We start from the raw sequence: 23,492 nt of genomic DNA on the forward strand, positions 1-23,492 counted from the left end.
GTGGAGAAGGTCTGTCCTCTGGAGCCGAACAAAACAAATCCAAACCTCTTCTACAAGAGAGCCCTTCAAATATCTGAAGATGTTTTGACTTCTTGGACTTATGAGACCAGCTTGCTCTTCTCTAACTGACTTAATTAGCCTTTACCTCTTGATTACCTATGTCTGAGGTCTCTGCCTATTGGGCAGATATTTTGCTTAGCTGGATTTCCAGTAGTGTTCCCTTCTGTCCACCTGAGACCCACTATCACCTCCAAACCAATAGAACACATTGACCCACTACTAGCAAACTCAAAATAGAGCTAAGGAAGTAGAAAGAAAAAGATAAATTCTAGGCTCATTTCTAAGAGAAGATGTCTCCCCAAAACGATGAACACCTGTCAGGCAATAGCTGACACTAATTGGAGCCTTGAGGTCATTGTATTGCTTATAGAAGTAGAAGGCTCTCTCTGATACTTGGAACATCATCATCTTTACTGTACGGATCATTTACATAGTGCTTTGAGGTTCACAAAGCTCCTTACATGTATTAACTCATTCAATCCTTACTCATTTCTCATGACCTACAGCCACAAGAGATACTGTCATACCCTTGACCTTGCCATCACCCACAAACGTTCCATTTCTATGTTTATAAACTATGACATTCTTTTATCCAGTCATAGTCTTTTGTCTTTGTACTTTCTCCTATACTTTACCACCCCTAATTATGTTCTTCATCTTTTCCACAACCTCCAACATTCCCACTCCACATTTCTTTCCTAGACCACCACCCTTGCACTGCCTATGTCTCCTCTCTTCCCACTCTTGATTCCATCATGAACCAGATAAACACTATCCTATCTTCTTTTCTTGAGTCTTTTGCCCTTTATCTCATCAAATATCTTGTCATTCCAAGCCCCAGTTTTGGGTTACTCCCACTATCTATTGTGTTAGCTCCTATTCATGTTCTACTGAATGAACCTAGAGAAAATCATGAAACAGTGATGATAGAGCCTGCTACAAATTGATGTGATGTAATCTCCACTGGCTCTCACTGCTACTAGGCAATCCTACTATACTTCCTTTATCAAGTCACTAACTCACTCTCTACAGCACCTATTCCAAACCTTTCATCCCTCCTCAAAGCTCCCACAGTTCCCCCTGCCCTTACCTTTTCAGCTAAGAACCTTGCCTCATATTTTACAGAAAAATGTTAAGCTCATTTACTGAGACCTTCCTGTAAATTATAAACTCCTTGAAGGTAGGGATTGTCTTTTGCCTCTTTTTGCATATCTTGTGCTTGACATGTGCCTGACACATAATAGGCACTTAATCAATGTTTGTGGAATAAATATCCTTTCATCTACATCTCACATCACTCAGATGTCTTCCTCCAGTATCTTCTACTTCACTCCTGTTTACCTCAACCCTTCTCCTTGCCAAGGCAAATCTCTCTATACACACAAATATCCCATTCCATCCTGTCTTCTCCAACAGATTGCCCCCTCACCTATTCCCACTCTCTCACTAACCTTCCATTCTCTCATTTTTAGTGGCTGCTTGCCTGCTGTCTACAAGCATAGCCATGTATCCACCCCCCCATCCTCCTAATTAAAATAAATTCTCACTTCATCCATCCATTGCTACTTCCTGTCATCCTGAATCTCTACTCCTTTTCATGGCTAAGCTCTTTGAGGTCATAGACAATCGCTGCCTCCATTTCTTTTATTCTTGCTCTTTTCTTACTTCTTCAGTCTGGTTTCTGACCTCACCATTCACCTGAAGATGCTCCCTCAAAAGTTACCAATTATCTCTTACCTATAGAATCTATTAGCATTTTCTCAATTTTAATCCTTCTTGAATTCTCTACAATCTTTTTTACATTGTTGATTACTTTTGTTCTCCTCGACACTCTCATCTTCAAATTTTTGTGATACTGGTCTCCCCTGGTACTTCTCCTACTGATCTGGCCCTTCCTCCTCTTTCACATACTCCATGATTCAGTAATAATGCCTTCCCTGAAATTCCCTATACTTGACACTTTGTCTCTCAACTCTAGGCACTTTCACTGGCTGTCTTTCATGCCTAGAATGTTCTCCTTCCACATCTCTGCTTCCTGGATTCCCTGATTTCCTTCCTTCAAGTACCAGCTAAAATCCCACCCTCTACAAGAAGGCTTTCCTGACCTTCTAATACCAGTGCTTCCCCTCTCTGATAATTTCCAAGTTATCTTGTGTCTTATTTGTACATGGTTGTTTGCATGTTGTGCCTGCCCCATCAGATCAGGAACTGGGTTTTACCTTTCTTTTTCACCCCCAGGGCTTAGTGCAGTCCCTGACACATAGTAGGTGATTAATAAATGATTGTTGACTTGACTGGTTCTCACAAAAGTCCAGTATGGTAGGTACTATCATTGTCTTCAGAGGCTGAAATAGGTTTAGTGACTTGCTCAGGATCACACAGCTAAATAAATGTCTGACACAGGATTCAAACCCAGGTCTTCTTGACTCCAAGTCAAGCATTCTATCTGCTATACCACCCAGCTACTTGCTTTGCTACCTAGCTGTATGTGCCACAGAGGAAATGGCACTAGCATTCCATTGCTGTAAGATGATAGCTGAATCTCAAAATTGGCAATCTCAAATGTCGAATCAGTACTTATTTGACATTGATTTCACTACTATGCTTGTCCAAGCCCACATAAATCTATATTTCTCATTCCAAAGACTTGTTAATCTGGTTACTTTTTTGGCATGGACAAAATGACAAAGAGCTATATAATACGACTTAGGGAAGAGAATGCAAACATTTAAAGAGATATGACATCCAGGGTCTGGGCCATTCCTTCATTCATTCATAGATTACTATGGAAAAGAATAAATGAATCTCAAAAACCCAGTAATAACAATTCAGGATAGGAAGAAGCAACCCCAATCTCCCTCTATAGCATGGACTTTCAAAGTAAGCCACATAGAATCAGGCTGGCCTGACTCAGTCACAGTCTTCTAGGCAAAAGAAAGTGAGGAGTAGACTAATTATCCAGCCTGATCAATGTCAACAACCAATTTTAATTCTTCAGAACATTAAATAGGAATTTTTTTTTCTGGTAGGTAGTCTGAATGATTCTGCTAATGGCTTCCATTATCTGTCTCTTCAATAGTAGACACAGTCTTTGATTCCCTAAAAGTTTATTTCCTCTCTCATATTTGTAGATTGTCCTCAACTGTACTTATTAGTGGAGAGTGTGTGAAGGGGAGGAATGTGTAAGAAGCCTGTCATGTGGAGGAAAGACTGAGCTTGTTCTGCCAGAAGTAGAAGCAATGAATGGATGAAAGGGACACTGAAGCCAATTCAGGCTTAATTTGTGGAGAATCTTTCTGATGGTTTGAACTATCCAAAATTAGAATGAGTTGTGTTAGGAGGTGATAGGTTTCCCCTTCCTTGCCACACCTTCAAGCCAAAGCTAGATGACCATTTGTTGGGGATTTTGAAGAGTCTCCACTGTCAGGACCTGATGGTTTCTGAGGTCCCTTACCTCTCTGGAATTCTGAGGTTCTGATTTCACTCCACAGGTGTAGATTAGGCCAGGTGACCTCTAACAAACCTCATAGCTCTGGGATTCTAGAATTTGATGAGTTTTGTTTCTTCTGATAATTCAACTGTTTGCTGTCTGGGTACAGACAGCAATTTGTGCTGCTGATAAAATCAGGATGATTTGACTTCTGGTGTTTTGTATTCCTGGACTGGATGCAACCTCTTTAACTAGGCTTCCCTAGATCACAGTAAAAGAATAAGAAGATAAATTATTAAAGTAGTTAAGTAGAATAAAAAGGGAATGCTGAAGGTTGGGTGTTTTTTTTTTTTCCCCTGATGCCGACAGATGAACGAGTTCTTGCTATTAATGTACTCCCCAGGGCAGTTAACAAACTCTTCCAAGTATGTAGCTGGGTTAAGGAGGCTGGCAGAAAAGTTGGCATATTGATCCAGAGGCCAAGCCTAGCCTTCAGCAGGAGAGAGAAGGAATGTTCTCCCCCTTGGCCTTTCACAGAGCTGAGAATGTGTCAGTGTGGGCACTGGAGTTGCCAGTGAAACCACAGCAGGGCAGCTTAGAGGAAAGCTTCCCATTTCCAAAATGTGTGTGTGTGTGTGTGTGTGTGTGTGTCCATCCTTGCAAAGCTGGAGTGAAGGAAATTCTCCATCTTTTCTAGCCATTGTGTTTGTAGCTTCTTCTATTTTCTTTTACATCACTTCATTTCCAAATGAACACATTTATGTCAAGGCATATGGCAGTGCCTTGGGGGTCCAGTGGTTTTAGGGGTGCACATGCAGAAAAGTCAGAAGACAAGAAGGCAGCTAAAATGGTAGGGCTGTAGCTGCCAAGACACAGTGAACTCTGTCTATATGGTAGCCTGCCCACTCACCAACTGGTAAGCATGAGCCAGGGCAAGAGTGCCCGATCTGAGAAGGTGAAGTGCCCTATGGAATGCTTTCTGGTTTGGAGGATTGCCAGTAGGGAAGGCTTGTCAGCAAGTCAACAAGCTTTTATTAATTATCTCTAATGAACCAGGGGAAGTTAGGTGGCATAGAGGATAGAGCACTGGGCTTGGAATCAGGAAGATTCATCTTGATGAGTTCAAATCCAGCCCCAGACACTTATTAGCTGTGTGACCTTGGGAAAGTCACTTAACCCTGTTTGCTTCAGTTTCCTCATATATAAAAATGAGCTAGAGAAGGAAATGGAAAACCATTCCAGTATCTTTTCCAAGAAAACCCCAAATGGGGTCACAAAGAGTCAGACATGATTGAACAACAACAACAAAAAAAAATGTGTCAGGCTCTGTGCTGTGCTGAGAATACAAGGAAAAATAAAAATAGTCACTCCCTTCAAGGAGTTCACAATATAACGAGGCCATAGCATGCAAATCTATATGTACAAACAAGCCATTTACAGGATAAATGGGAAGTAATCCTAGAGAAATAAAAATAAGATGCTCTGGATTTTTAATCAAAGTGGATAATTCATTCACCTTTTCAGAGCCAATAGTAGTTTTAGGGGAGGTGGAAGATTAATGTTAATAACAGTGATATTTTCTGAAGGAATTGGGAAGTTCAATTGACACAGTTCAATCTGAACAACAAAGGCTTATTAAAGACCAGGTAGATGCAAAAAAAAAAAAAACTAGGCCAAACAGTGAGTGCTGTGGAAGGGAGTGAGGAGAAGGCTAAGTTTAGCTGAGACATGGCCTCTGCTCTCCTGGCTCTGCTTTTGACGCTCATGCCTTTGCCCCCATTCTTCAGCTGCCTTCTCATCTTTATGCCTGGGGCCTTCCCACTCTGGGACATCCCTCTGTACCTGAGGCCTTCTCATCCTAAAATAGCCTTCTGTCTTTCTGGCCCCCTTTCCCATTGGTGAGTTTCTCCTGGGGCATCCACTTCAGGGAAAGATTAGGCCAGACATTTTTCATTCACTTCCTTTCTTTCTGGACTTGGCCACTATTACCTCTCCCCACTCCCCTCCCCTCCTTACCTCCAACCACTGCTTTTCATTTTCCTTGTGTGTCTTGTCTTCCTCCATTAAATGGCATCTCCTTAAAAGCAAGGATGGATTGTCATTGTTTTTGTTTCTATTAGTATCACGAGTGCTTAATACAGTGGACTAATAATTAAGAGAAAGTGAATTTTTTTAATTGAAAAAAATTAATTAAAAAAAAAGAAAACCACTGCATTAAGTACAGTGACAGCACATTGCTTATGGAGATTTGGTTCCACCCTGTAGATCTTCTGATCCCTAACACATGTGTTTCTTTGAAATTTCTTCCTTTAGAGAAGGTTATACACATGTGCAAAGGAGATAATACATGCCACAGGGCACTGAAAGCCATGAAATGCTCTACAACTGTCAGTTCCAGCTCTCAACATGATTATCCATTCAAAGAGATAATAATACTTGTAGCGTCTACCCCAGAGGAATATTGTGGGATGCAAATGAGATCTATTTAAAGCACTGTGCAACTATAAAGTACTTTGTAATTTTTATTTCTGTTATTTTGTGTCTCTAAGAGACCTTAGAGGCTATTTCATCCAGTCCCCTCCTTTAACAGCTAAAGAAGCTCAGGCCCAGAGAAACTGACATGCTTCGTGTGATACACATTATAATCAACAGAAGCAATAGATGAACACAGATGCTTTGATTCTAGAGCCAGATCTATCCATGGTACTAAGCTGCCTCCTATGGCTGAGTGACTCCAAGCTACTTGCTTAACTTCTCAGTGCTCTGGGCAGTTCCCTAAGACCCTAAATTGAAGAGAAGTTACCCACCTGCATTTCTATAGACACTGTCCTAACTTGGGAGTTCCCTTAACACATGAACTACAGGATCTCCCTATATATATTATTATTTACAATTATTGTTCCACTGAACTCTTCCTCTAGTCTTAAAGTGGCATGAAGGTGACCTTGGCTCTTGAAGACCTAAGAGCAGAACAAGCTTACAAAGGTCCTTACAAAGATGTTGAGTATGGATTGTCGATGGACTATATTAATAAAGGGTCAGGTAAGCAAGGTATGGGAACACCTTTTGCCAAAAGATTGCTCTCCAGGTGATAATTTATTTTGTTCCAATGAGAGCAAACAAGGAAGATAGTTTCCTAAGGTATGAGGTGTTTGAATGTGTATTGGGTGAAGGAAGTGCCTCACTGCTGTTACCACGGATCTTGAAAAATGTCTTCAACTCGTCTTTGTTTTTAAAGTTCTTTATTCAACATTTGGCATTTAGAAGTGTTCATTACCATGCGATCTATTTTTAAAACATCGTTCTTGTAGTTTTCTGGATCAATGTTATATATCTGAACAGTTGTAGATAACTATTTTGTCTGAGATAAGCTCTAGTTCCAAAAGAGAGAATTTATTCACTTGCCAAGCGTATTTTGGAGTTTTTACCTGTAGTATGGGGATTCAGCATCTGTTAATTAACACAGGATATTCAGCTTTTCATGTGTAATGATAGCCACCTGATTGTGCCTTTCTAGGTATCTGGTGGATACGAAATTTGTTCAACCTGTAATGATAAATTGCCTTTTGAAACACTTCATTGAATAATCTACTTCAATCACTAAGCCTGGAATTCTTTATCATAGTTGTTGTGGAAAAACCATTCTTCTCATCTTGTTTGATAGGCTTCAGGTAGAAAGTCAAGGAACAAGTTGCTATACTACTATTATTCTTTCATGTTTTTCATGTTTCTGCAAATGTTTGCATAGGTGGAGAAGTGTTATGCTTGAACCAAAGTGCTGGCATATAAGATCATTTTCTGTGCTCTCACTGAGACCATCCTCCAACTCAATTCAGGAGCCAATGGGACAACGAGGATAAGAATAACTTATCCTGTTCTCCACCACCACCACCACCACCCACTTTGATTTCTTTGACCAGGTCTTGATTTTTTTTTTAGCTTTTTGGTGAGGCAATCAGGGTTAAGTGACTTATCCAGGGTCACACAGCTAGTAAATGTCAAGCGTCTGAGGATGGATTTGAGCTCAGGTCCTCCTGATTCCAAGGCCTAAGCTTTATCCACTGTACCACCTAGCTGCCTCTACAGGTCTTGATTTTTTAAATGCTTTTAGTGCCCTGTAGCTTTAAGGTTGAGAAAACTTGGCATGGTGACATCAATTGAAATGTTCCTCTTAAGTCTTTATGAATCCCTGCAATGTTATACCTCAGTAACAGGTCAGTCTGTACAGTTCCAGTGCAGGTTATTGGTTGAATTTTTCAAGGTATTTGCAGGTCAGTATTGGTAGCTTCTGCTGGATAATTCTAGCCACCAGGTCATGTACTGCTAATATTCAGCTGTTGGGAAATTTTTGCATCATGTATATTGTACCATTTCTACTGTTTCCTTGCATAATCTTCATTGATCACTTAGTCCAGATTCCTTAAATATAACCCTTCTGTATTTTCAAGCATCTATGACTTAGTACTGAATTGCCATTATAATCCCTTCTGTTTCCACAAATCCACATGACTCCATGGGTTTTGAGGGGTGTTAACAATGATAGTATAAAATGAGTCAGAACAACAACAGTTATTAAACATTTGCTATTTGCCAAACACTGTACTAAGCACTGGGGAGCTGAAAGGGAGAAGGGAGGTACCAGCACAGGGGTGTGGCCCCAAAGTCCTGGGAGTCGATCGTCGCTGGGCTGGTCCCTTTCTCAAAATGGAGGTTCCAGAGGAGCTCACCAATGGGAGAATGGGGCTTCAGAGGCAGAGCACAACAATAACATCACATCGATTTGTTTATAGTTAGAATTATTATCACCTTTAGAAGCTCTTTATATCATGCCTCCAGTCTACCTTTCCAGGTTGATTTCACAACTGCCCCTTACACACTCTCCTTCCTTCCTGATTTGCTTTTTCCCCTGAATCAGCAACTGATTTCCCACCTCTTTGCCTTTGCATATGCTGTCTCCTAAGCCCACAGTGCACCCCACATTTACTTTCTCCTCTTAGAATCCTTCATCTCCTTCGAAGCTCAGTTCACCTCCAATAAGAATTCTTTCTTCATCCTCCATGTTGTTACTCTCACCTACTTAAAATACCATGCATATCATATACTTGAAGAGCGGTGGATTTGGAGTCAACACAAATTTGTATCCCAACCTACCCATTTATTTCCTGCGCAACCACAGGCAAGTCACTTACCAGTAAGTCTGAATTTCCTCATCTAAAAAAGGAGGACACTGGGCTACATGACCTCCGAGGTACCTTTAACTCTGCCTATTATTCTAAGATGTTCTTTTGTTTCTGTTGAGTTTAATGTTAGCTGCTTGACAGCAGTGTTGTTTTATCTTATGTCCTTGTATCCCGGGTGCCTAACACATAGTAAATGTTTAATAAATGTTTGTCATGTTGGATTGTATTGTACTAGACTGGATCAGATGAGACTAGATATAATTGTATTACAATGGATTGGATTGGATTGAATACTGATTAACCTGACTTTAAAAAGGACTTGGTCCCATATTTCCTCCATGATGTCCCTGCTATTAGAACCTGTGATGACGTGACCACAGGTGACAAGAAACAGCTCTGACTTAGAGTAACTCCTGAGAGTTAGGAGGATGAATAATGCCTAAGGTGGAATTATTGTCTTACCAGCCACTGCCCTGAAGCATGGTCCATGAATCACTTTCTCTATTTGATAAAGGATTAGAACAAATTCCTCATCCAGAGAGTTGGGACTCACCTGGTATCAAGAGATTTCCAAGTAGATTGTTGTGGTGGTTTTTAATTCTAAGCCCTAGGAGACTTAGTTAAAGGACTAAGCCCTCTTGGATACTTTCAAGAACAAGTCCCATTCCTCATCATTCTGTTTATGATTTGTTGTTTTTCAATAGACTGACTCAGATGAGTTTTTTTTAACTGGAAATTCTATGGCTTTCTCAGTAATATTTACAAAGTAGGTTTCGTGAAAGGAATACAGCACATGGTGATTGTTGATTACTGTGATGTTGCAGTGAGAATGTTGATGGAGGAAGAGTCATTCCCACCTGGAACTAACTCTTTGCATTTATTAAAAATAATAGCTACCATTTCTTTGATCCTCAAAAATTCCTGTTTCCAAAGGAACAAATAGGGAAACTGAGGCTGAGAGAAGTTAGGAGATTTGTCCAAGGTCACACAGCTAGTAATTGTCTAAGGCAAAGATTCAAACTCAGGGCTCCCTGACTCCAAGTACAGTACTCTGTCTTTCCTATGTCACCTACCTGCCCTAGTTTACAAAACACTTTTTTTTCATAGATACCATCTGAAGTTGGTAGTTCAAGTATTGTTATGCCCATTTGACAAAAAAAAAAAAAAGAAAAGAAAGAATGGAGAGCCAAAATTATGACCATGTCACTCACCTACTGAAAAATTTTCAATGGCTCCCTATTTCTTTAAAAAAAAAATACCCACTCTGCCCTTTATATCTTTCTATTGTCTCTAGCCTTCTTTTCCAGTCCATCTTCCACCTCTGGCATTGACACAAGCTTTCCCCATGCCCAGGAGGCACTGTCTCCTCATCTCTACCTGGCGGTCAGATGCCACCTCCCATGTGAAGCTTCTCCTGATTCCTCCAACTGTTGGTGCTAACTTCCTACCTATTTTTTCTTGAAACATAGTTACCTGTCTATTAGACAGTAGAAAATAATGACCTTGAAGGGATGGACTGTGTCTTGTGTTGTTTGCTTATCCTATGTGTGTCCCCATGGCTGGTACAGCACCTTTCCCATAGCAAGTCAAGTCAACAAGCATTCACTAAGCACCTACTGTGTACTATGCACTGCAGGAGCTTGATAAATGTGGTTTGAATTAAATCTAGTTTTGAGACTAGAATAGCCATCTCTTAGAAACCATTCGTTCTAATTGCCTTGCTTTGCAAGTGTGCAAACTGAGAACCAGAGAGATTGAGTGACTACTCACTCAAGGTCATAGCGCCATAGATCAAGAGACGGCAGGGACTTTCAAGGCCATCTGGTCCAAACTCTTCATTCTACAGATGAGCAATCTGAGGCCCAAAGAGGTTAAATAACATGCTTCCAGGTCACATGGGTACCAAGGACTGGGGTAAGGATTCATATCCAGTACATACAACGCCAAAGCCACTGCTCTTTCCTTAGACAACCTCTATCACTTCAGAGCGTTAATGACAATAGTTCATGTCTATGAAGTCTTAAGGCTTAAAAGGGTTTTCCTCCCGACAACCCCTATGAGGTAAGGTGAGCCTAAGGTCCAACTGGTACTGAGGCTCAAAAAGGAAAATTACCTTGGCTGGGGTCACAGAGTTAATAAATCACTGAACAAGGGCTCGAACTCAGGACCCCTTGGATCTCTTTTCCCATTGCTCTAACATGAACCACCACTGCTAGGTTCCCATTCTGTGAGTAACTGGGAAACAGGCCACATATCATGGGGGTCCCTGATCCTTTCTCACAAACAGAGAAATTCTGGTGAATGGCTTAATCATCTCCCACATAGCACCTTAGCCATTGGAAGAGAAATGATAACTTTTCATTCTTAGACAAGTGGAAGAGTCAGTTTCAAAAGTAGAAGAAACAAGGTATATATGTTGTTGAACTTACAGAGAGACAAAGACAGAGGTACACACAGAGAGAGAAATGAATTAATAAATACATAAGCTGACAAATAAGTGAATAAGTAGATAGATAAATGAATGAATGAATGAATGACCCATTAAATAAATAAATAAGTGGATAGAGAGATAAATAGGAAAATAAATAAACAGATTAATAATTAGTTAACTAATAACAAACCATATACATTTCCAGCTGATTTTCCTGCTGATAACACAAATGGCAAAATACTCCAGAAGAACCATGCTAGAGAGGAAATCTCAGAGTTAGAGTGTCAGCTGCATGATTGAAAAGCTCGACATTTTAAGAGAAATATTAATCGCTATACTTGGTAGCATTTTGTTAGGGGCAGGGGGAGCTAATGTAATTCTTTCTCAAAGCTGGGTTGTCAAACAATTAATATGTCCTCTGTGGTGGGTATAAAATTAGTGTAACTTTCCCCCTGCCCCTCACAAATAAATAGGTTGGTCTGAAAGCCTTTTCTTCTTAAAATCATTTCTCCATATTTTAATCAAATATATACATACATATGTACATTTAGAAATATACATATTCATAAATAAAAGGCTATTTTGATTTTCTAAATAATTCATTTAAAATTACCCGAGGAACTCAAGCTGATGTTTCAGCAGAATATGTGATTTTCTGGCTTGCGCTATCAAGGCTTATTTATTTGTTGCCATGGACATCATTTAGTGGTTAAGCAGTACTGAAGTAGTGAAACAGTGAGATTTTAAGCCAGGCCATAAAATCTTAGATGTAGAGCAAGCAAAGACCCCAGAAGCCATCTAGTCCAAACCATTCATTTTACAGCTTAGGAAACTGAGACCTAGAGAAGTTAAATAACTTGTCCAAGGTCTCACAGGTAGCATCAGAGGTGGGATTTGAACTCATGCCTTGCTTTTCCAAAGCCAGTGTTATATCATACCAGGAGTTATCTTTTTTTTTTATGTCATGGATCTCTTTGGTAGTCTGGTGAAGCCTAGGGACCTTTGCTTAGAATCATATTTTTAAATTCCCAAAATGAAATCCATAGGGTTACATAAGAAACCAATCACATTTAAATAAAATTAATATATGTGTGTGTGTGTATATACATGATTCCAAATCCAGCATTCCATTCTTCCCATTACATGATGCTCATAACCAGTCCTAGGCAGGGATGTTGTCAGTTGCCAATATTATATGGCAAGAAGTAGCCTAAGGGATTTCACCTGTAAATTATGATGAGAAAAGGAGGTGAGTAAGCCATGAAGTTCTGAGTTCAAGGGATATCAAGGGAACAGCTTACATGCCTCATTTTTACCTAAGAAGTGCTAAAACACTCCAATACTGTTCTGCCACCTCCATCTCATATGAAGTATTTGTGGGAGGACATGAACAAGATATCCACATGATGAAAGTGGGTGGTGCAGACTCAAAGGAATACTAGCTCTTGCACAGCAGTGTGGCATTATGGGAAAAGTGTTGGATTTAGGATTACTGAAACTTTGGTTCAAATCCAGCCTTTCACACTTATTAGCCACAGAAGCCTGGGCAAATCACTCTTCTGGGTGCCCTTTTAACTATCCCATTCCTCATGTGGCTCCTAATCCATCTCAATATTGAAGCTACCACTGATTATGGATTTTAGTCTACAGAATAAAGACATAACTCAGTTTTTATTACTATTCACATTCTCTACATTGGATTGGATCCATTTACTGTTTATGGTGCACTGAAATGACTAGCATAACCCATATTTTAGGAAATGATTAATTTCCTAAGTGGAAAAAAAACACTTTTATGAAGTGAAGTGTATTGTAACCATTTTTTCCTTGAATATTAGGAGTTAATAGTTTCTTTAAAATAGATCATAACTGTCTGTAATCTCTTAAGAGTTCAACTGTTTTGTGCTTTGGGTGTTTTTTTTCCTTTTGTGAAAAGCTTTGTTGTCCAGACTTTGCTTTATCTACCCACCCTTTAAGACACCAATGTCTTCTTTCAAAGCTATTCTCCAGCTTCCTATTCTGAGACAACAGAAGCCCAGAATAACCAAATATGTGTCATCCTTAGCACAATTATGAGAAACTGCCCAAGAAGGAATTTCATTTAATACAATTTAAAGTGTCTTATTAAACACTGGCTATGTTCAAGGCAATGATAGAGATGAAAATGAAAACTGCTACCTTCAAGGGGCTTACACTCTAGGGGACATAAGTGTTTGGTGATCAAGAAATTCTCTTCTAGGTTTCTTTTAGCTCTACATTATGACTTTAAGTTCCTTCACCTCTCAAATGAGACGGTTAAACTAAATAGCCCTCTGAATTTCCCTTCTGTATTAGCATTCCATTCACTCATCCCTTCATTCATTTGATAAATGTGATTTAAACATTGACTATGCAAGTCATTATGCTAAGTGCTTCAGGAGATAGAAATTAAAGTAAGACCTGGCTCTTGGTCTCAAAAAGCTTAACACCTAGTGGAGGAGACAAGGTATAATTCCAAAGACATAATTCTAAAGTAGAAGAGGTATTGACAGCATAGAAGAGAGATACAAATGAGGTACACTGAGCATTTCCAGACGGCAGTGATTATTAATAGCCCTTCGGGAACAAGGGAAGGAGTCAGGGTAGGCTTCCTGAAAGAGGGAGCATTTTTGAAGCATGGATGTCCAACAGGCAGAAATGTGCAGAGGGCATTTCTGGCACGGGAAACGAATGGCAAGAACAAAGACATGGAGAATGTGTGGGAAATTCTAAATGATTGAGAGAAATCTCATTTGGCACCAAATGAAGAGTAGTGTGAGATAAGAGTGAATGTGGAACTCTTTGCATGTCAGGCTGAAGAATTTGGCCTTTGACCAATAGTTCTAAAGAGCCGCTGGAGAATTTTGAGAAGTAGGGCAACCTTATTAGAACAGTGCATTAGGAGCATTTATTGTATTTGGACCCCTCGAAGCAAATACTGTCCCTGACACAAAGTAGGTGTCTAATAAATGCATGCTGACTAATTGATTGATAGATCATAGATCCGGAGCTTAAAGTGACCTTTTGGACCATTTCATGCAGTAGTATCAGACACAAATAGAACCTGGAACACTAAACCACACATCAGAATCTATGCTGTACATGTTGACTTAGAGCAAATATTTCACAATTACATTTTAATCTGGTTCAGGCCTCACTCAGGAGTATTGTGAGTCACAACATTCGTGCTACCTGGACCCTTCTGACTTGTCCAACCCTCCATTTTACATTTGAGGAAATTGAGTTCCCTGAAGGGCATGTGACTTGCCCCACATTGCACATGTCAAGATTCCAATCAGGACTCATTAAGTTCAGAAGAAAAATCCAGTGTTCTTTCCCCTGCATTAATCCATCCATTGTATGTAAGAAAGGTTGGAGAAGGTGGTTATGGGATCTTTGAACTAAAAGGAACCATGTAAATCCAGCACCCTTTTTTACAGTTGAAGAAACTTTAGCTCTGAGAAGATATACATCTTACCCAAAATCATATGCTTAATATGTGGTAGAGCTCCTTTAGCACAGTAAATAGAGTGGATAGAGAAGACCTGAGTTCAAATCAAAAACCCAGCCTAAGACACCTACTAGTGTGACCCTGGGCAAGTCACTTAACCTCTGTCTGCCTCAGTTTCCTTAACTGTAATATGGGCATAATATTAGCAGCTCCCTCCCAGGGTTGCTGGGGTGATCAAATGAGATTTTTTTAAAGCATTCATCACTGTACCTGGCACAGAGTGGGTTTTTAAGAAATGCTTCCTTCCTTCCTTCCTTTTTCCTTCCTTCCTTCTTCCTTTCTTTCCTTCCATATCATATGCACTGATTCTCACAACATGTTATTGTCTCCAGCTATGAGCCAACAGGTTTGTCTCTGGAGTTATTCAAACAGTGGTTTCAGCTCTCCACTTCAATTGGCCCATGGTGACAGCATTGGAGGAATTCGCCAATCCCACAAGAGTATGAAATCTACAACCTTCCAACAATGTCCCTTTGTTAGAAATCCTGTACATGGAAGTTACTAGAAAAGACATTTCAAATCATGAAGAGTTAGGTTTTCACTGGACAGGCAAATCAGGGTTAATAAGAGTAAAATGACTTGGCAAACTCCAGGGTTTCAAAGATCTCTTGTCAATCAGATAGCAACATTTAAACAAAGTGTCACTTTCGAAATCGAGTTTAGAGTTTTTAAAGGATCTGGGGTGAGACTGGAAGGGCTAGGAGCCAGATTATGTTTAATAAATCCTCCATAAAATCTTTTTTCTCTTCCTGAAAATAGTTTGAGATCAATCGACTCTATTTACTCAATTACACTTGATTTTCTTTGGTCTTTAAAACCTGGCCTACAAAGATCTCCAAAAAACAGACCAGAAATGAAGCTTTGGCTCCCAATACAGCTCACCTCTGTTTTAACAGGACATAGCCCAATTTGTACAGCCGTCAAGTCATCAGGACTAGCTTTACCTGGAATAGCTTTGACCACATCACATACAGCACGATAAATCTGGATGCACCTTCAAAGATATTTCAGAGCTATTCCAAGATATTTTCAGTTTGTTTTGTTTTTGTTTTGTTTTAAAAGACGCATTCGCCCCGCGCCCCAGGGTGTTTTTCTTTTCCTTTTTGACCAAAGGGAAGTCTTTTTTTCAATTCTCAGCACAGGGTGAGCAGAAGAGGGAAACTCCTGCGCAGAAGCACTGACTGGGCGAAATCTTCCCCTTGACGCAGAGTAATACGGTAAAGGCAAGAGATTACGGTACTAGCTGAGGTAGCGCCTGTTACATCAGCTGTAGCTGCAAAGTTCCTGCCTGCTTTGGACTGCTAGCTCCCAGCTGAGTCTCACAGTATTACAGTGGTTGGGGAGTTCTTGTATAGACGTCTTGCCTTCTTTCCTTTCTTTCTTTTCTCTTCCTTTCGTCCCTTCCTTTTCTCTTTCCTGGGGAGCTGACCACGAGGCTGGAGCTCACCGGAGTGGACGGCTGAGTCTTTGGGTTCTGAGGAGCTGGGACTGTTGAGACGGCCAGCAGATTCTCTCCGCGGTTAGAGGGAGGAGGCGGCGGCTGCAGCGGCTGAACTGGTCCAGGACCGGCTCCGGCGGAGACGCTCCGGCTGGCTGCCTCCCACCCCGAGTGCCTGATGCTGCGCCCCAGGACCGCAGACTAGGTGAGCGGGGTTGGATGAAGGCGGGGAATACTGGCGGAGGGGCTCAGGGGCGCCGGGGACGGATGACACTGAGGATTTCTCCATTCCTGGGCAAGACGGACTCCCTGGGAAGATGACAGGAAGCAGAGAGCTCTTTGCTAACAACAGGCAGGTGAAGGAAAACCTTACTGGGATCTTAGCTGTAGAGCTGAAAGGATCCTTTAGCACCATCTAATCCAATCCCCTTATTTTACAGAGGGGGAAACTGAGGAGCAGAGAGGACAAGTCTTTTGTCTAAGGTCACAAATAGTAACTTAACCAGCAGAGCGGGAATTCGAATCCAGTTCCTCTGATTCTAAATTAAGTGAGGACACAGTAGGTTCCATGAATGGTTTCCTGTCCTCTTTCTCTCTTTTTGCCTCTGTCTTCTTCTGATTAACCCCCCGTTTCTGTGGCTCTCTCTGTCTCTTTTGCTCTCTCTGTCTCTATTTATCTGTCTGTATCTCTGTCTCTCACTGTGTCTGTCTCTATCTGTCTCTGACCCTGTGTCTGTCTCTGTCCGCCTCTCTCTCTCTCTCTCTCTCTCTCTCTCTCTCTCTCTCTCTCTCTCTCTCTCTCTCTCTCTCTCCCCCCAATTCTCTCTCCCTACTCTTCTACTTTCACCCACAACACTTTTCCTGAAGTTATTTCCTAGCTGACAAGTTTTTACACACACACACACACACACACACACACACACACACACACACACACACACCCCTTTGCTGTATTTATACAAAATGAATGGAGAAGAAAACATTTGAGAAAATGACCAAGGATGGCATAGGATCATAGAATCACAGAACTAAAGCTGGAAGGGATCAACCAGCTCAAACCGCCCCTTTCACAGATAAGTAAACTGAGGCCCAGAGAGTTGAAGTGTTTTGCTCAAGGTCACATAGTAAAGGGCTGAGCTGGGACTGGAACCCCCGTCCATCACTCTCCACCTGTATCCCAACCTGAAGGTCTGCAGCTCCAAGTCAGGACTTCAGTCTCTTGAATCCCGACCTGGACCCTAGACAAGTCTTCAGAAATTCCCCGAGGTGACGCCCAGGCGCTTCTTTCCCAGCAGAGCTTAAAGCCTTGAGCCATTTCCAGCGCCTGGTCTTTGTCCCTCTGCCCCTCCCCTAGGCCAGGAAGCCGTGGATGGAGCCCCTCCAGCGCCCCTCGGCTCCTTCGTGTAGGGTTTTTCTTCTTGTCTAGCCTGCAGCTTCTCCAGTTGCAAACATTCAGCCTTGGTGCAGGCGACGAAGAGACCGCTCTGAGGCTTGGGGCTGGGAAGGGGGAGGGGATAGGGGGGTCCCTTTAGCCTGCAGGATCGGAGACCCGTGTGGACAGCTGTATTGTCTAGTGACAGGTTGCTCTAGGTGCTGGGGAAAGAATCCTCTGCCTTCTGGAAGGAGAGAGGTCCCATGCACCTTGCTACGCTTCTGCCCACTCCTGCATCTGCCCGGCCCAGGAAGCCTTGGGGGAGGGGGGGGTGGGGGGGTTGCATGCAGCTCCTCAGCTTACTGCTCAGGTTCAGTGTCCGGGCGGATTCACAGGGTGTGGGTCCTCTGCGGGAGTGGGCCGCATACGACTGGGGGTTCGGACTTCTCCGAGTCTCTCTCCGAGGCCAGACCCTTTTTTCATCGTAATGGGTCACATCAACCCCCAGTTTTCCCTCTTTAAGCAGCTGAGTGCTGGGGCACCTGTTGGCAGAATCCATCCTTAGCTAGTATTAGCTTCTTGGAGAGGTCAAAAATGTGCTGGGCTTGGAGAGAGGAGATCCAGGGCTGCATCTTCGCTTGTTCTCCGTGACCTTGAACTCCTCCCCTCTCCGTTTCCCCTCTCTGGGCCTCGGTTTGCCTCTCTGTAAAATAAGGGGGCAGCATCTTCACAAGGTCCCTTCCAGAGACAGCATTCTGATCATAAACAGCGACTGCTAAGTGGCCGTCGGGGTTTCATTTCCCTCCCTGTGGGGGGCTAATTCAAGAATATTATGGGGTACACTGACTTGACTCATTTTAATCTGGAGTTCCCGACAGAGCCAGGAGAAAATCCGGAAGTGAGCACGTACGCCGGTGTTTAAGATACAGAGGTTGTGAAAGGGGACAATCCCTGCGCTTAGATTCCTCTGTCCCGCGGATGGGCGGAGAGGGGAGGCGGCAGAGATAAGGGTTGTGGGATTAAGGGGAACCTGATTGCTAGGCTCCCAAGAAATAGAGGAGTTCTCCCGGAACGCTGACGGGGCGGCCTCGAGAACCTGCATTTACTCACACTTACCCTCCCTTTTTCTCTGGTCTTTTACAGGAGGCTTGGGGAACAGAGCCGAGCCGCGTACAGCCCCGGAACCACCGCGGCCTTCTCCGGGGTTTCTTCTTCTGCTCATTCAACCCTTGAATCGGGGACATGCCGAGGCCAATGTCCTAGCAGGGGCGGCGGGGGATTGGAGGGCTCCTCCTCCACCTCCTTTTCCCTCCAGATGAGTCCAGGAGTCCTGCTGTCTTTGGGGAGAAGGAACTCGCAAGAATCGAAGAGCTGTACACACCCCCTTGACCTTGACCTGGAGCCCTTGACACTGAGGCTTTGGGATCTTGAAAGGCCTAGACACTAGCACACATTGGGGGGGGGGGGGAGAGAGAGGGAGAGAGAGAGAGAGAGAGGTAGATTTCGTTCATTTGATTTTTAAATCTTTTCTATTATGGGATACTGAATCTTCACTTCCCCCACAGAGTTAGAAAGTGAAGCGCACCAGAATCTCCTTTAGGCTAACTCCCCCCCTCCCCCATCCTCATTCCCAATTCCCAATTTCGAAATGCCTTCCCAACCATAAGGACTTTCTTCAGAAGAGGAAGCTCTCGGACTTGGAAGGTGCTGAGGTTCTAACAAGCTAGTTCCCCCAGCCCTCCTGGCCTCAGCTGGGTGGGGCCAGCAGCAGAGGGACCAGAGGCCGAGGGTCCTGCAATTCTGACCATGCCTCCCCGAACTGCCATCTGTTTTCCTCTGCCTCATGTGGGTTTCCAAGCTAAGTTTGGTTTGCTTCTGACAGCCCATCTCGTGGGCCAAGCCAAGCCCCTGCACTCCTAGAAGACTTAATCTTCTGATCGACTGATTGCCTGACTAAGCTTCCCACTCCCCAGCGAGCTGTTCTGTGACCCTTTAAAACAAGATCTTGGATTTTGCCCAGGTGGTGTCCAGGGGACCATGGTGTTTCTCCCTGAGAATGCCTCGGACAGCACCAACTGCACCCACGCTCAAGAGCCAGTGAATATCTCCAAGGCCATTCTTCTGGGTGTGATCTTGGGAGGGCTCATCCTTTTCGGGGTACTGGGAAACATCCTGGTGATTCTCTCAGTAGCCTGCCACCGGCACCTGCAGTCTGTCACCCATTATTACATCGTCAACTTGGCAGTAGCCGACCTACTCCTCACCTCCACAGTGCTGCCCTTCTCAGCCATCCTAGAGATCCTTGGCTACTGGGCCTTTGGCAGAATTTTCTGCAACATCTGGGCAGCTGTCGATGTCCTGTGCTGCACTGCCTCCATCATGGGCCTGTGCATCATCTCCATTGACAGGTACATTGGGGTCAGCTACCCCTTGCGTTACCCCACTATTGTGACCCAGAAAAGGGGACTCTTGGCCTTGATGTGTGTCTGGGCACTCTCCCTGACCATCTCCATTGGACCTCTCTTTGGCTGGAAAGAGCAGCCCCCAGAGGATGAGACCATCTGCCAGATCACTGAAGAGCCAGGTTACGTGCTCTTCTCAGCCCTGGGATCCTTCTACATCCCCTTGGCCATCATCCTGGTGATGTATTGCCGAGTATACGTGGTGGCCAAGAGGGAAAGCAAGGGCCTTAAGCATGGCCTGAAGACAGACAAGTCAGACTCAGAGCAGGTGACGCTCAGAATCCATCGAAAGAATGCTCCCTCTGCCAGCAGCTCTGGATCGAGCTCCAAGAACAAGACGCACTTCTCTGTGAGGCTTTTAAAGTTTTCCCGGGAGAAGAAAGCTGCAAAAACCCTGGGCATCGTGGTGGGCTGCTTCATCCTCTGCTGGCTCCCTTTCTTCTTAGTGATGCCGATTGGTAAGTCTTTGGAAGGGATGAATAGAACCCCTTTACAAAGTTGTACTTCATACCTTGCTGGCCAAATAGGGTGCTTCCCCCCTTCCTCCAAATGTTGTCTATTTCAGCTTATTTGTTAATAGCAGGTCCACCAACATCTGGGATGCAGAATCAGCATAGGAAATAAAAAGTCCATTGAATATGGAGTCAAAAGACTCCAGGGAAAGCAATGTTAGATATTGGGCAAAGATCTTGGCTTTGAAGCCAGAGGACCTGGGTTTGAATCCTGGCTCTGCTCTCAAGCTACTTGTATTGCCTTGGTCAAGTCACTTCATTTCTCAGCCTCAATGCCCGCCTTTGTTTAATTTAGGGTTTAGGCTAGATGATCTTAAGCCTGTGATCCTCTGATCACAGTTCTGCTGGTTCGCATGAAATATCTTTTCCTCCTCTCTGGGTTTCACTTTTTCTTATCTGTGAAGAAAGTGGTTGGACTCTACAGTCTTAACATCCCTTCCACCTCAAAATCTATGGTCCTCTCACCCCTTCTCTACTACCTTTGTGACCTTGAGCAAGTAACGTCAACCTCCCTGGGCCTTGGTTTTCTCGTCTACAAGATGAATGTGCGAGATTAAATGATGTCCAGGGTGTGCCTTCCAGCTATAACCAAAGACCCATATTTAAAACCATGTTACCAAGCTCCCTGGAAATGCCACCTGAAGGTTTGAGGTTTCCTTTCTCTTTGGGGTCCACTTTATTTTGTACAGCAGAAGCCAAGCCACTTTCAGAGTACCATAAAGCCTCTTCTACCTAATGCAGATTAATTAGCCTCCTTAGAAAGAATGGCAAGTTCTTTTATTAGCCTTAATGGATATTTAACCTAAACACTCCCAGGCCTTCTTTCAGCAGGCATTTGTGCTGAGAACTGTGAAAGGTCTCTTCAGATACTGCAGTGTGTATGTGTGTGTGTGTGTGTGTGTGTGTGTGTGTGCGCACGTGCTTTCATTTTGCATGGAGAGTAATCATCAGGCTTGCTCTGGACAATTGCCTATTACTAGGATTAGATTATATTAACAAGTATTCTGTTGAAAAAATAATCTGATTACTCTTCATAACTATGTACTCATTTTCTGGATTCAAGATGAAAGGTAAGTACATGAACTGCTAACAGGAAAAATCATTGGAAGCTCAAACCCATTTAAGCTTTAAAGAAAACACCATAAATATTTTTTCCCAATGAGTAAATACTTCACTCTTCACTGTAACAAAGTGTGTGTGTTTAAACAAGCATCTCTAACACGCAGGCTCGGACTCGGGCAGGATGGTTGATTTCTTTCTATCTGGGAGCTGTAGATGAAACAGGGTGGAAAGTGCTCTGTGGTTTACAAGTCCACTTTCTGCAGATGTTAAATTAACTCTTGTCAAAAGTAATCAGATCACTGCTAACATCAGTGAGCTGATCCTTTTAGAGCAGTTCGTGAATGCAAGGGGTGGGGAGGGAACCTTTCAACAAGATCCCAAAATGGTGGTTTGTTATTTTTAGTCTGCAAATTCAAATACCGAGGAGTCCTCCCAGTTGTTGAGAAAGACTCAAAAGTGTAACTTGGAAAGTGGTCATGAGAAATGGTTGGAGTCAATGCCTCCAGTACTTTGGGGTCAGATTTGGATGGCATATACTAATTGGAGCTCTAGTTTTGATTTGTTTTTCTGTACCACGCTTAGAACATAGTAGTGGCTTGCCGGGATGTAAGCAAGCAATTGAGTGTAGTGCTGGAGTAAGAATGTTAGAGAATGCCAACTGCCTGTTCTGCCACTAAAAAACCTTTATGGCCTATGTCAAAGCACATCATATCTCTAGTATTTTATTTCCTCAAGTGTAAAATGGGGCAGGTATCCTAGGTCTAGCCCTGATGTTCTGGGTTCTATTTTAGGTTCCAGGTTCTAAACTACTAGTTAGAATATCTAACGACTAGATGCCGTTGCTTTCAGCTTTAAGTCTCTGGCCGTAAGGATTCTTATGTGTTTTGGAATAGTTTTGCATTTATTGTTTGTTTCTTTTCCATTTGTGATTCTGTGATTCTGATACGTTACCTTAGAAAACTTGAAAGAATTCCTTTTTCCTTTGTCCTACCAACTGACAAGTGTGATGTTGGGCAGCATACCTGGTCACCAGTAAGAGAGGCCTTGTTCTAGACTATTTAGTATCTATTTCAACAGGGGAAAGGACCTCACAACCCACCCATCTTCTCGACCACAGCTATTTCCACATCTTAAAAAAATCATTTAAAGGAAAAGGGAGATATAGACAGTCAGTAATGAAGAATTGATGACGTGATAGCCAGCACGTATATAACACAAAGCACTTTACAAATATTGCCTCATTTTATCCTTGCAACAATTCTGGAAGGTACTATTATTATCCCCATTTTACAGATGAAGAAACTGAGGCAGACAGAAGTTAAGTGACTTGCCCAGGATCATGCACAAGTAAATATCTGAGCCTGGTTTTGAACTCAGATCTCCAGACTCTAGGTCTTTCACCCTATCCACCTGTACCACCATATACATACCTAGATATATTCTGGAACTGGGATGGGTTGGGCAAGAGGTGGTAACTGGACTATGCTAGGTAAAATGTAGGATGAATTGAATATGAAATGGGACATTACTCATCTCTAATTGCAGGAGGCTGATAGACTAAGTTATGCCCCATTACTGGATAGAGCTAGAACCACACTGAAGGTGTCTCATATGGTCCTTTTGTAGTAATCCAAGTGGAGGATGTCACATCATGGTAGAGTAGAAAAGGGAAGGCATTCAAAGAGGAGCATTCTACAGTGTGTAGTGATTAGGCCGGCAGACAGGAAGCAACAAGCATTTATTTAGCATTTAGCATGTGCCAGGCCCTCTGCTAAGCACTAGAGATATAAGAAAAAGAAAAGACAGTCACAATTCCCAAGGCACTCAAATTTTAATGGAGGAGACTACATATAAATCACTGGGTACAATAAGCTGAGTCTTGGAGGAAGCCAGGGAAGAAGCTCAGAGGCAGTGGTAAGGAGGGAGAGAAGTCTAGGCATGGTTGGGGATGGGGGGAGGAAAGTGTAGCCAGTGGAAAGGTACAGACAGCAAGCAAGCAAGCCAGGCCCACGTAGG

At 42.8% G+C, this 23,492-nt stretch overlaps 1 protein-coding gene across 3 annotated transcripts in view; it reads left to right on the forward strand.

Annotated features, from left to right (window-relative positions):
- Window positions 1–15,327: 15,327 nt before the first annotated feature.
- Window positions 15,328–23,492, forward strand: part of ADRA1A (adrenoceptor alpha 1A) — a 120,770-nt gene continuing 112,605 nt past the window's right edge. For 2 of the 3 annotated variants that reach the window (XR_013484415.1, XM_021007717.2), the window contains exons 1-2: window positions 15,328–16,273; window positions 18,584–20,360. Coding sequence is in view for 2 of the 3 variants with exons in the window: in XM_021007717.2 (XP_020863376.1) it covers window positions 19,478–20,360 (883 nt within the window). In the remaining variant the exon portion in view is untranslated. The remainder of the gene's footprint in view (window positions 16,274–18,583; window positions 20,361–23,492) is intronic. The other variant, XM_021007718.2, reaches the window with a different exon arrangement.

This window comes from Phascolarctos cinereus, unplaced genomic scaffold (assembly GCF_003287225.1).
Source record: "Phascolarctos cinereus isolate Bilbo 61053 unplaced genomic scaffold, phaCin_HiC Scaffold_2;HRSCAF=192, whole genome shotgun sequence".
Taxonomy (NCBI): domain Eukaryota; kingdom Metazoa; phylum Chordata; class Mammalia; order Diprotodontia; family Phascolarctidae; genus Phascolarctos; species Phascolarctos cinereus.